General features: G+C 43.5%; 1 protein-coding gene across 1 annotated transcript in view; it reads left to right on the top strand.

The window, feature by feature from the left end:
* Nucleotides 1-12,085, top strand: part of ascc3 (activating signal cointegrator 1 complex subunit 3) — a 296,191-nt gene extending 284,106 nt beyond the window's left edge. The window contains exons 41-43 of the mRNA XM_080751624.1: nt 4,893-5,093; nt 7,493-7,668; nt 9,735-12,085. Coding sequence (XP_080607750.1) covers nt 4,893-5,093; nt 7,493-7,668; nt 9,735-9,885 — 528 coding nt within the window. The 3' untranslated portion in view covers nt 9,886-12,085. The remainder of the gene's footprint in view (nt 1-4,892; nt 5,094-7,492; nt 7,669-9,734) is intronic.
* The last annotated feature ends 156 nt before the right edge of the window (nt 12,086-12,241 follow it).

The raw sequence follows: 12,241 nt of genomic DNA, 5'->3' as shown, positions 1-12,241 counted from the left end.
GGATCGGGTAGTGGCCGGTAGTAGCACTACCTGCTGCGGCGGGGAACGCGCGTGCCGAATTTGAAATAGGGAATGAATGCCCCACCCTTTAATGCAAACCCCATTATACCTGTTGTCATAAGAGCCGTTTTGACCATATGTGTCCCAATCTCACTGAGAGCCAGTCATCTCGGAAAGTACAGCTTTAGACAGGGACTGAAAATACCTTTTTTTTTTTACATTTCACTTAAACGCCAGAGCTTAACTCTGCATGTAAATAAGACTTTTTTTAATTAATGTGAGAGATCGTCAGGGTCATTTGCAGGTTAGACATTTATTTAGAACTTGAATATCTCAGAAGTAGTATTTTAGCATGGCATCATTCTATAAGCCATATCTTCAAAACTGTTGGGTCAATCTCCACAACCAATATATCATTTTGTAGCTATGATCCCCAGCTTTCAAATGAAATGAAGAAATGAAAATGAATAAAAATCCAATGACTGGCTCCCAGCCAAATTGGGACACATATGTTTGCCTGTGTCCTTTTATGCCCATATAGGAACATCAGAATACGTAACCATGGCATTTTTTGTTGACTCATGTGGCGTACGTGATCTCAGAGCCTTTTATGATGTGATGTCACAATGAGTCAGCGCTTGCGCCGATTTCCTCCGGAACAGCCTGATGTCAACAATCAGCCCTGCATAAGGAGATTCCGAACGTTTCGCGCCGGTTCGGGAAAACCGCGCGTCGGGTCGGGTCGAGGCCCGGCACTGCACTCCGCGCCGCAGCGGGGAACGCGCATGCCGAATCTGAAGCCGGTGGGACGAACGGTTCTCGAGATACGCGGATTACAGACAGACAGACAGACACACAGAGACTTCTCGCATTTATAGATAGATAATAATGATAAAAAACACAACTTTCTGGGGCCATCATTTTCTGTCATGAGATTGTATTTTTCTTTATTCCATGCTAGCCTACAGTGTCACCGGTGGCGGCCGCGGTCCCAGATAACTCCAGGATCCCCAATTATTGCGTGTGCTGAACAGGGTTTACAGCTCCAATCTATGTGCTAATTGCGGCGGTAATGAGAGTGTCCGGGCATCGCGGCAGGGTCCCGTGGCCTCACCCAATCAGTGTGTCCCCCCTCCCCATCACCGCCTCCACCTCCACCCACTGTCCCCCCATTACCACCCCCCCACACCTCCCTTTCCGCCCTCACCCCCTCTCAGCACCACCCCGGTCCACCTCCACTGGCTCCCCGGCCCGCGCAGCGCTGCGCGGCGGAAGGCCGCGCTAATTAAATAATTAGATGTGCAGCAGCGTCTCCGTCTGATTCGCTCGGGGACAGTAATCCTCACATAAATAGCTTTTGCCGGGTTGAAACGGAGAGGCTTTTCCCCATCCCTGCCTCCAGTGTGCGCGCGCGCACACACACACACACACACGCGCGTTTGTATTACTGTACTTGTGCGGACATTGACATTTTAGGATTTATTGTTGTTCTTTATTGTATGTCTTTTATTTCTTAGTTTGATTGTTTTGATTTCATTTGTTTTCTCTTTTTCTAGGACAGGTCTTCATATAAGCCCAATTAGGGTTTCATACCTCTCCTGCACATTTCAAATACTTTTTGGTATTTCCTTTTGTCTGTATATTTCATCATTGTGTGTGCAAATATACACAAAACAAATCAACATTTTAGGATGGCACTTTTATGAATGCCATTATCTTTTATTTTAATTTTTTCTGCCATTTTTTTAACTGTATATAAAGCCGAACAATTGCAGATCTACAAGCTCACAACGCGTCACACCGTGAAGCCATTTGTTACGCCAGCATGCAACTATTATGTTTAAACCTAACATTCTGAATTTGAGGACCAGGAAAATGGTCCTCATAATATCTACAGTATTTGTCTAAAACGTTACTATATTTGTGGGAACATCTGGTCCTCACAATTATATAAATACAAGCACACAGACACACAGACACACACACACACACACACACACACACACACACACACACACTCCAGCATCTATGCGCTCTCCCTCTCTCTCCCCCTGTTTTCTCTCTCACCCTCGCCCCCTTCACCTCCTTTTGCTTTATTCCTTACATCCCCTTCTGGGGGTCTGGGGGGGGGGGGGGGGTTGCGTTGCCATTGGAACCAGATGTTAAATTCACCATGAAAAGTCTTAAGGGGCATCTAAGACCAGAGGATAACGTCTATCTGAATGAATCAAGCTTTTATCAAACAGGAGAGACTTAGCTGATAGATCTGTCCATCTTACTCAAGACTCCCTCTTAGATGGTCTCTCTCTCTCTCTCTCTCTCTCTCTCTCTCTCTCTCTCTCTCTCTCTCTCTCCACTCCTCCCTCATGCTTTCGCTCTCTGTATTTTTCTTCTCTTCCACATAACCCTAAGCCAGATTTACTAGAAAAGAAAATTTCTAAGAAATTTTAAGTGTGCCTGCAGCTCGCTAAGTGTGTGCAACCTTGTATGTGTTAACATTAGCATATTTGTTAGCATTAGCATTTGTTAGCATTAGCATTTGTTAGCATTAGCATTTGTTAGCATTAGCATTAGCGGTTACGTTTTGCGCGTTTGTGGTGCCCCCTATGGGTCGAAGTGGAAATGCTTTTGGGTATATGTTCAGTATAGCGCCCCCCACTTGTGGTTAAAATTTGGTGTTGACTGGATGTTTCGTTTGTGATTTATGGCTACTTCTTACAAAACGGGCTCCTCCCGCTAACTTTGGAACCCTGTTACGGAAGAACGGTATGGACTATCAAAATATCGTTTAAATATGTTTATCGCATGAGTCCATAGATCGTGTGTATCGATTTTTGTGACATTTGGAGAAAATATGTAGGAAAAGGAGCAAAAAGTGTGTTTTGAAGAAAATTCAAAATGGCGGAAAATCTATCCTGACGCAAATGGGCGTGGCCTATATGAGGAGATGCGTCATGACCCAAGGAATCCAGCGAAAAAGGAATTTTAATTTTCCGACCCACGGTTCAAGAGTTACAGGCCGAAAGGTAAAGTGTACTGTTATAGCGCCACCATGAGGCCAACTGACGAAATTATGTTTTATTTAATCCTTGATATCATTATAAATCTCCTCTCCAAGTTTTGAAACTGTAGCCCCTATGGTTTGCGAGAAAAAAAATATTGAATGTGAGTTTTTGCGATTCCCATTATAAGTCAATGGGTACAATTAATTCACTAATAAATTAATATCAATTAAACGATACAACTTTTCTCTTAGAAAAGTAATAGCACACCATTCCCGGCCGAGCCGCACGTTTTGATGTATATATTGCGGCGGTGGCGTTAATTGTGCGGCAGTTATTAGCGCACCAAATTTGTGGGATCGTCATTAATTAATTAAGTATGGCGGATTACAATAAGTGTTTTGCCATTGCATGGCAGGCACACTTAATAATTTGGCGTAGGATGGTGTTTTGTGCCGAGAACTGCTGAATAGAGTTGGGATCCTTTAGGTTTTTAACGATTTCCGGCCCTTAATGATTCCCTCTGAACGGTCCGATTCCTGAACAGTTCCCTTTAACGATTCCTATAAGAAGTAGACCCTTATACATTTCCAAATGGGACCCTTTACGGGTCCATTTGGTTCCATTTGCACACACTCAAGAGTTATGGTGGTCCTTGAAATGAAAAGGTTTGAGAACCACCGATATGAAGTCCACATACCAGCTCTGACAGTGTGATAACAAACATTTCCGGAAAACGGTTCCAAATGTGATGGAACCGATTCTGGTTCCCCCGGATCAGCGCTTTTAGGTGCTTGACACCGCCGTGCGACGGAGCATAAATTAGGCATCACTCGCCTCCGCCGTCCTCTTCCTCTAAACCAGGGGTCTTCAACAGGTGGTCCTCAGAGTTACCACAGGGGGGCCCACCAAATCTTTATCTTTTAAAAATGTTATTCTTGAACCCTAGCGTCCCTATTCTGAGGAGTACTTAGGCCAAAAATAGCAGATCTCCAAGCTCACAACCGAACGCCTCACGGTGGCTTGGTGCGAGGGGTTTTGTGTAGAGGGGGAAAAGAGCAGATTAAGTACAGAGTGAAAGGTCAAGTTTACTAAGTATTGACGTTTCAATGATGTCTGAAAATATGCATTAACATGAATCCAACAAAGAGTCTATGAAGCTATCTTTGAAATCTATGACAAAGGTTTAATCTGCAACAAAATGTTATATCATGTAGTGTGTGTGTGTGTGTGTGTGTGTGTGTGGGGGGGGGGGGGGGGTCCCTGCTTCATCTCTCTCTCTCTCAATTAAGGGGTCCTTGGCCTGAAAAACATTGAACCCTTTCTTAGTGGTGGGCAATATGGTGATAAATATCATTGAGACATACTGTATGCCTTTTCAGAGATATCGTATATATCGTGATACAATGAAGGAGCCTTATAAAGAAATCCTGTTGAAGTGTTAATACAGAAATTCATTGCAGAATTAATATAAACCTGCATTTTGGCCTAAATCAGTAGTGCTCAAACTTTAAAATGTCAAGGTCTCCCCTTAACTCTGACAGTATACAATGAAACCACATTTGGTTTCATTTGTATACTGTTACGAGTTACATACTTGAAAGGGTCAATGTACAGTAGACCTCCCAAAAGGAACCCAGAGAGTCCCTGGACCCTCCACTGGCTACTTTTTCTTTTAGTTTTTGTTACCTTTGTAGTGGCTGTACTTTTAACTAACTTGGAAAATATCCATAAAACCAACATGAAAAAGAATCGTGATGAGATCGTGTATAATGATACAGCTTGGACCAATATTGTGATATTGTATTTTTCCATATCGCCCACCCCTACCCTACCCTCTCTTCTTTTTTTGTGTCTCACCTCTTTGCCCTCTCCTCCTCCTCCATCCAGGCGTGGTCGTTCCTCAGCCACCTCCCCGTGGTGGAGGTGGGGCTGAGTGTGAAGGGCTGGTGGGAGGAGTCCCGGGAGCAGACGGAGCGGCCGGTCCCAGCCCCGGGGCGTGGCACGGAGCGGAGCTGGCTGGACGTCCATGCTGACCAGGAGTACGTCCTGCAGGTGTCCCTGAGACGAGTCACCATGGGACAGCAGAGGGTCAGACAAACACACACACACACACACGCACACACACACACACACACACACACACACACACACACACACGCACACACACACACACACACACACACACACACACACACACACACACACACACTCACAGACACAAGCATGCACAGTGCACACACCAGGGGCATAGTTCTGCCGATTTAAAATGACTCCAATACGGAACTAAAACGTCCTATGATTGGCCGCTAGTTGCGCTGTTTTCCCCCCCGGCCGATCGCAAAAAGAATTGCCCTCCATTGGATCCCATTCATTTTCCCCTTTTGTTTTCTAACCTTAATTAACATTTTCATGAATACTGTATGGTTCCTATCGCTAGTTAAAAATTGCCTTTCAATCACCATCATTATTCGTTTTGTCGAAATGTGGTCCAATGTATTTTAAAATAAATGATAAAGTTGCGGGGGTGCGTGGCCAACTATGCGTGGCCACACTGATACCAGCCGGCTGTGTTCTTCTTCGTGTGCTGTATTTCGGGAGGCTCCGACCACATTCTCCCATGTATCCCTGCGTTGCACGTGACCGTTGGCAGCCAATAGCATCTCTGATGCCTTTACAATTCTATGATGGCGACACCCATTCCAAGGGGTAGAAAGGGCCATTTGCGCTGCATAGAAACCAATGGCTTCGCTTCGTCCATATTTTTCTACAGTCTATGGCACACACGCAAGCATGCGCACAGACGCACAGACGCACGCGCGCGCACACACACACACACACACACACACACACACACATACACACACACACACACACACAGTACACACACAGGTGCACATGTGTGTCTACTGCATTGGTATTTAGCTTGAGACCCAAAACATTTTTTTTTCTTTCCTCTTTTTTTTTGCTTTTTTTTTTGCTTTTTCTCCCCAAGACCTAAACTAGCGAAATTAGCAGATCAGATTAGCTGTCAATTTGTGATGCGTTGTGGGCTTGTAGATCTTCACTACTTCTTTCTTCAGAATGATTCTTTTAATTCATGAAAACATTTGTTTGTTTGTTTTTTGGAGGGGGGATCATTTGAAATGATTAAAAAAAATGATATTTACCCCACAACCCATAAAATTGAGTGTGAGACCCAACAATGGACACGACTCAGTGTTTGGGAAACACCGGTTTGCTGTAGAGGGCTGTGCTCAAACTGAAGACATTCTTAGTCAACTAATAACCATGGGTAATTCTCCACTAATTGATGAGTTGATTTAATTAACAAATGGGTAAAATATGTGTTTACAGTGTGCAGTCATGCAGAGAGAGAAACAGCCTTTTCAGGTTATTGAGGTTGAGAGCTGAACATGCTATAGTGTTGTAATGGTGGCTATTGGCTAAAGGTATAGACTGGCATAATTAAAGGGTTTTGTAATGGTGGCTACTGGCTGTTGAAAGTTGACTGGCAGAATTAAAGGGTTACATCTGGAGTTTACAAGGAGATGGAAGAAAGCATTAAAAAACATGTCTAATCGATTAATCAAGAGATAGCCACAGCAAGGGTTCCCACATTTTCAGGCCGCGACCCCCCCTTGAAATAATCATATTTAAACAGGGGACCCCCCCACCCTGACAAGCACTTGGAATTGTAGGCATTTAGTTTGACTCAGTTCCACTGATAAATATTGTGACTCGCAGATAGGCTATTTTCACATTTGCCTCTTTCTTACATATGTTTGACAATTTGGCCAATTTAGTATAAAAAATTAAAAGGTCTTAAAAGTCATTCAAGTGTAACTTCAGAAATGTGCAGATACCCTGCATACGTATCTTGGTGAGGATCATATTCATCCTTTATACACAAATGTGATTTTCGAGTACTTGTATCTCTCACCCACCCGGTGAAACACGACGTGGCCGCAACAACTTCATTTTTATTCATAAACCCTCTCTTACCTGTAGTACAGGGTTCCCCAATTAGTTTTCCCCAAGGGCCGAATTATGTCTAGGGTACCAAGCCGAGGGCCACAACATTGCAGGGGGCGATGGCGGCGTTCCTGCTACTCCAGCGACAGTTCAGATATCGTCGTTGTCGGGTGAAAATCTTGTATGTCCAAAACCGTTCGTTTTGAATTTATACATTTTAAAATGATTTAAACTAGTGAAAACGGCCGATCTACAAGCTTGTAGATCTGCTGTTTTCACTACTTTTGTGCGACGGCCTTGTACGATTTGTGAAAGAGCGTACAAATTTGGAGATACGAGATTTCCAGCCGACAACGATGATATACTGTGCTTTTATACCACCATTATTACTGGGGTTGGTGTGGGCCAGACAGTAGCCCCCCGCGGGCCGCCTATTGGGGAACCCTGCTGTAGTATCTCAGGACTCTTCAGACGTGTTTATTTGATATGTATTTTGAATCGTATTCTATCTCCAGAGGAAACAGGACAGCAAGGCCCAGGCCCCCAGGTTCCCTAAAGTGAAAGACGAGGGCTGGTTCCTGGTCCTGGGAGAAGTGGACCGCAGGGAGCTGCTGGCCGTCAAACGGTTGGGATATGTCCGCAACCGGAGCGCCTGCTCCGTGGCCTTCTACACCCCAGAGAAGACTGGAAAGTAAGACATGACACGTTACCTTTCCTGCTACACCCCAAAGTAGACTGGAAAGTAGGACATAAGTCAAATAGAAACGCGTTACTTTCCCTCCACGAGTTCCCACGCACACGGTTATGGAAATTGAAAAACAGCTTTTGTTGCAATAAGAGGAGCACTTTTAACCACTTTTAACCATTTTTGAAAATACAGAAAACAGCAAGCTCACAATGCAGTTGCATCCGCGACACATTGTGAGCTTGTAGGTCGGCTGTTTTCGCTATGCAACGCAGTCATGACATGGCGAATAAATCAGGCTCAGGTGGTTGAGTGGGACGACGTGTAAATTCAGCCTCGGCACTCGTGCTCTCAGTTACTAATGAATTGCATTTTTATAGATAGATAGATAGATAGATACCTTTATTATCCCAAGGGGGAAATTCAGTAAATTTTAGCGCTTTTCCAAGTGCTCAAAGCGCTTTACAATGGTTCATTCATTCATACATTGACACTGTGTGGAAACAGATGGTAACTTGTGTCGCTTGCACTCCCCTCTCGCTCCACCGGTTGTTCTGAATAGGCACAACGGTGCTGTACAGTAACTCACTCACTAGTTACTCCACAGGCACATACAGGGCAGACATTTGGAGTATGGCGAAAGACAGACAGCCTGCGATGAGAGCCATAAAATTGTTCACTTCATATGAAGACGAATACAATCTCACAGCTTGTACATCGGATGTTTTTGAAAATGCTTGACAAATCTTGAAAGAGTGAGAACTACTGATTTAGAAGGCATTTTGTAGAATTGGCCTCAGGTTTAATGGGTTAATGTTATGTTATCATTAAAACACATTCCCCGCCATTTGTAAATACCTTCGTACTCTCATATGCCTCTGTCTCCATAGACTTCCATGTAATTCATAGTGCACGGATCATACACACCCATGCCTAGATCATGCACCACATGTGTGTACATTGCTCACAGCTTTCAAACTAAAAAATCTGAATGGAAATCCGTTCAGGCATTCATGAACTAGCAGCCATTATGTTTTCCTAAAATGTAAACAAAGATGGCTGCCATGTTTGAAAGATGGGAGTTAAACATGCAATTTCGCGATTGCTATCATGCCTACTACATTTTTATTTATTTTTTTCAAAAACAGGAAATTCTCGGGACTATCGGGCCTGGCAGGGAATGAGTTAAGATCTTAGTGTTTTGTCAAGTATTTGAGGGCCCACTTGCAATATCCTCACAGCAACACCAGTGGGCCCCGGTCCAGAGGTTGAGACCAACTGATAGATCTATATCTATACATCTTGGCAATAATACAAAAATAATCTCGAGCGCCAATGCGGATTAGAACCAAAAAAGCACTGAAGCTTGTTTCTATTGTGGTCCACATAACGTCTGTGTCGGCTCGAAATGGATGTCCAAAACTGTTACTTTTCACTTTCAGGATTAAATTTCAAAAACAGCAAAAGTAGCAGATGGACAAGCACAAACACGCTGCGTTTCGAGCTTGTAGATCTGCTACTTTTGATGCTTTTGTGTGATCAAATAGGACATTAATTCATTAAAAGAAATAAAAACAATTGAGTGTTCTGCCTGACAGCAAAGATATGAGACTAGGGCTGTCACAATTATTACATAATCGTCTAATCGTGATTATTTGACATAATCGCGATTATTTTTCATAATCGTCATATTCGTTTCCATGTTGAAAAACGTTCATATATTTAAAAAGAAAGTCAAAAATAGTGGAAATAGCAGATCTACAAGCGACGCGTTGTGAGCTTTTAGATCTGCTATTTCCACTATCAATGTTCTTTTTTAAGTATAAAGTTGTCAAATATGTCAGTAATTTCTCTGTATATTTAGGTGATGTGTCATATCTAGCATGTGCAACTTAAAAGCCTAAAGGCCAAACAGAAATGTCATTGACAAAAACACAATTAAATCGTTAATCGCAATTATTTGAGGGACAAATAATCGTCATGTCAAATGTCATAATCGTGACAGCCCTATATGAGACAACACAAACATGTTCAGTGGTGTGTCCTGACCTTTGCATAATGTTGGTTTGCAGGTGTATCTACACCCTGTACCTGATGAGTGACAGCTACCTGGGCCTGGACCAGCAGTATGACATCCACCTCAACGTCACCCCCGCCAGCATCGCCGCCCAGGTCAACAGCGAGGTGTCGGACGACAAGAGCCACGCGTCCAAACTCAAATGACACCACGGGGCATCATCCCCACCCCATGGCACTGCGTCTGCTTCAAAGCGGGCATAGCACTTGGCGTATGAGGTGGGGGACTGGTGTGGTGGAGGTCTTCAGCTGCGATGACCAAGAGAGAGATCTAGAGTTCGGTTCATGTGTGTTCAACGTAGAAACAAAAATGAGCACACTCTGTCGGTGTGATGCAGTTTGTCGGGTGCGCGGCTCACAAAGATACACAGTGAGAAAATAATAGCCAGCACTCCAAAGTCCTTGTGGTGCTTTTAATTCATAGATGCAAGGATAGCATACACGGACGCGTTTCGGCGTCACGCCTTCATGCCTTCCTCAGCGTGTATATATCGTCGTTGTCGGGTGGAAACCTTGTATCTCCAAGTTTCAAATGTGTATGTTCTTTTGCAAAGTAAAGCCCTGCTTCATCGTACAAGGCTGTTGCACAAAAGTAGTGAAAACAACAGATCTTCAAGCACACAACGCCTCGCGGTGCGAGGCCTGTGCTTGTAGATCGGCTGTTTTCACTAGTTTAAATAATTTGTAAAATGAAAAATGAAAAACGAACGGTTTTGGACATACAAGGTTTTCACCCGACAACGACGATATGATATACACGTCTATTAATTAAAAGTATCAGAGGAACTTCTGAGAGCTGGCTGTTTTCTCTTCATGTGTGTTCAGCACCAAAGGGATTTTGGTACTTGGGGGTTTTGAGAGTTGTAAAACCCTTGCCTTGGCTCTTCTACCGCACTTTAATGCTCTTAGAGAGCGACCACTGATGCCGTGGAAAACCCTGCAAAGAAAAGTATAGATGGATAGACGGCCAGAAAACCAGACAGCCGTGACCAATCTATGGCTAGGCTGTGCGCTATATAAGCAAGTTGCATCACCATTGATAATTCAATAAATTTCTATTTTGTGGCGGCATCGCCTCTCGCTCGCATGATCACTCAAGTAACTTTGGACGGCTTATGAAAGGCCATGAAATCCCCCGGGCAAGAGTCCCGGGTTTGACCAAACATGACGATAAATGGGTTTGATATACTTATCATATCGATTTTAAGAGCGGAGCCAGATAAGATGTTTTATTGAGACGTTGAAGATGACGACGACGAAGAAGGAGAATAAGACGAAGAAGATTATTTGCGTGTCTAGGAGAGAGAGGGGGAGGGGGGGAATAAAACATGGCTACACTGTGTCAAACGGAAAAGATGGAGTTTATCTCTCAAATACCTGGAACGCGCCCGAGTCGCGTTAGATTTGAACCACTTTAACCATTATTGTATGCTTTAACTTTAGAAAAAATAGCAGATATACAAGCCGAGTGCCGCGCTGCGAGCTTGTAGATCTGCTATTTTTGAAAAATCGTGAAAATGTGTGCAAGTCTTTGAATATCTTTGACCCAATCTTTGACCCGACTTCTAAATCCTTCCTCTAAATCAGTGGTTTTTCAAACTTTTTCATGTCAAGGACCCCCAAAATTACAGGTATTTAGCCACGGACCCCCCATCTCAAAATATGTTGTTCCAGGGACCCCCCAGAACGAAGCAAATATTTAAGTTACAAATGTTCGCTTGTAAATAGATATATTCAAAGACTTGCAAAGAAAAAAATCATGATTTTTAAAAAAATAGCAGATCTACAAGCTCGCAGCGCGGCACTCGGTGCCGCGCTGTGAGCTTGTATATCTGCTATTTTTCAATAGTTAAAGCAGTCAATAATCATAGGCCTAAATGGGTTTATTTAGGCTGCCCGGGGTGGAATTCTGTACAGGTGTGTGAAACATGGCTCCCTGCTGTGGGGCTTCTACACTTCAGGAGTGCCAAACTGTCACATCTGTTTTGTGAAATATTATCTTCTCCTTCCCCCCACCTTCAAGGCTCCCTAGAAACAGATCAAACTGCCATGGATAGACCAAATAGCGGAGGTATAGCACGAGACGAGGCAACACACACACACACACACACACATTAAACTGCCGTTCAGAGGAAATGGTACACTTTTAATGATTTGGTGGGATGCGCCGGTTTTTGGTGGTTGTTCTTTTGGAAACTAAATTATGGTGCAAGACACAATCCTATGTTGTTGTTGTTTCTTTCTTCTGGTTCTTAGCGCCAGTCATGCTGTCCTCTGTCTGCATTAGTGACTTCCAACTCTGCTTTGATATTCTTTTGTGACAATAAAAAAAATGTCATGGCGAGGATTTACATTTGTCTTGTGTCCTTTGTATGTTTTTACAGCCCGCCAACAAATCCTTTTTAACGGATTTTAACCCACTAAAACCTGGAAAACAAGATTTTACGTTGGCTAAATTGAAAAACTGCAGTACAGGAAGGTGTGAGAACTACTGATTTAGATG

Source organism: Nannobrachium achirus (genome assembly GCF_963921795.1).
Source record: "Nannobrachium achirus genome assembly, chromosome: 2".
In the NCBI taxonomy this organism is placed as follows: Eukaryota; Metazoa; Chordata; class Actinopteri; order Myctophiformes; family Myctophidae; genus Nannobrachium; species Nannobrachium achirus.
Note: the sequence above shows the minus strand (reverse complement) of the source record. Positions and strands in the feature narration are given on the sequence as shown.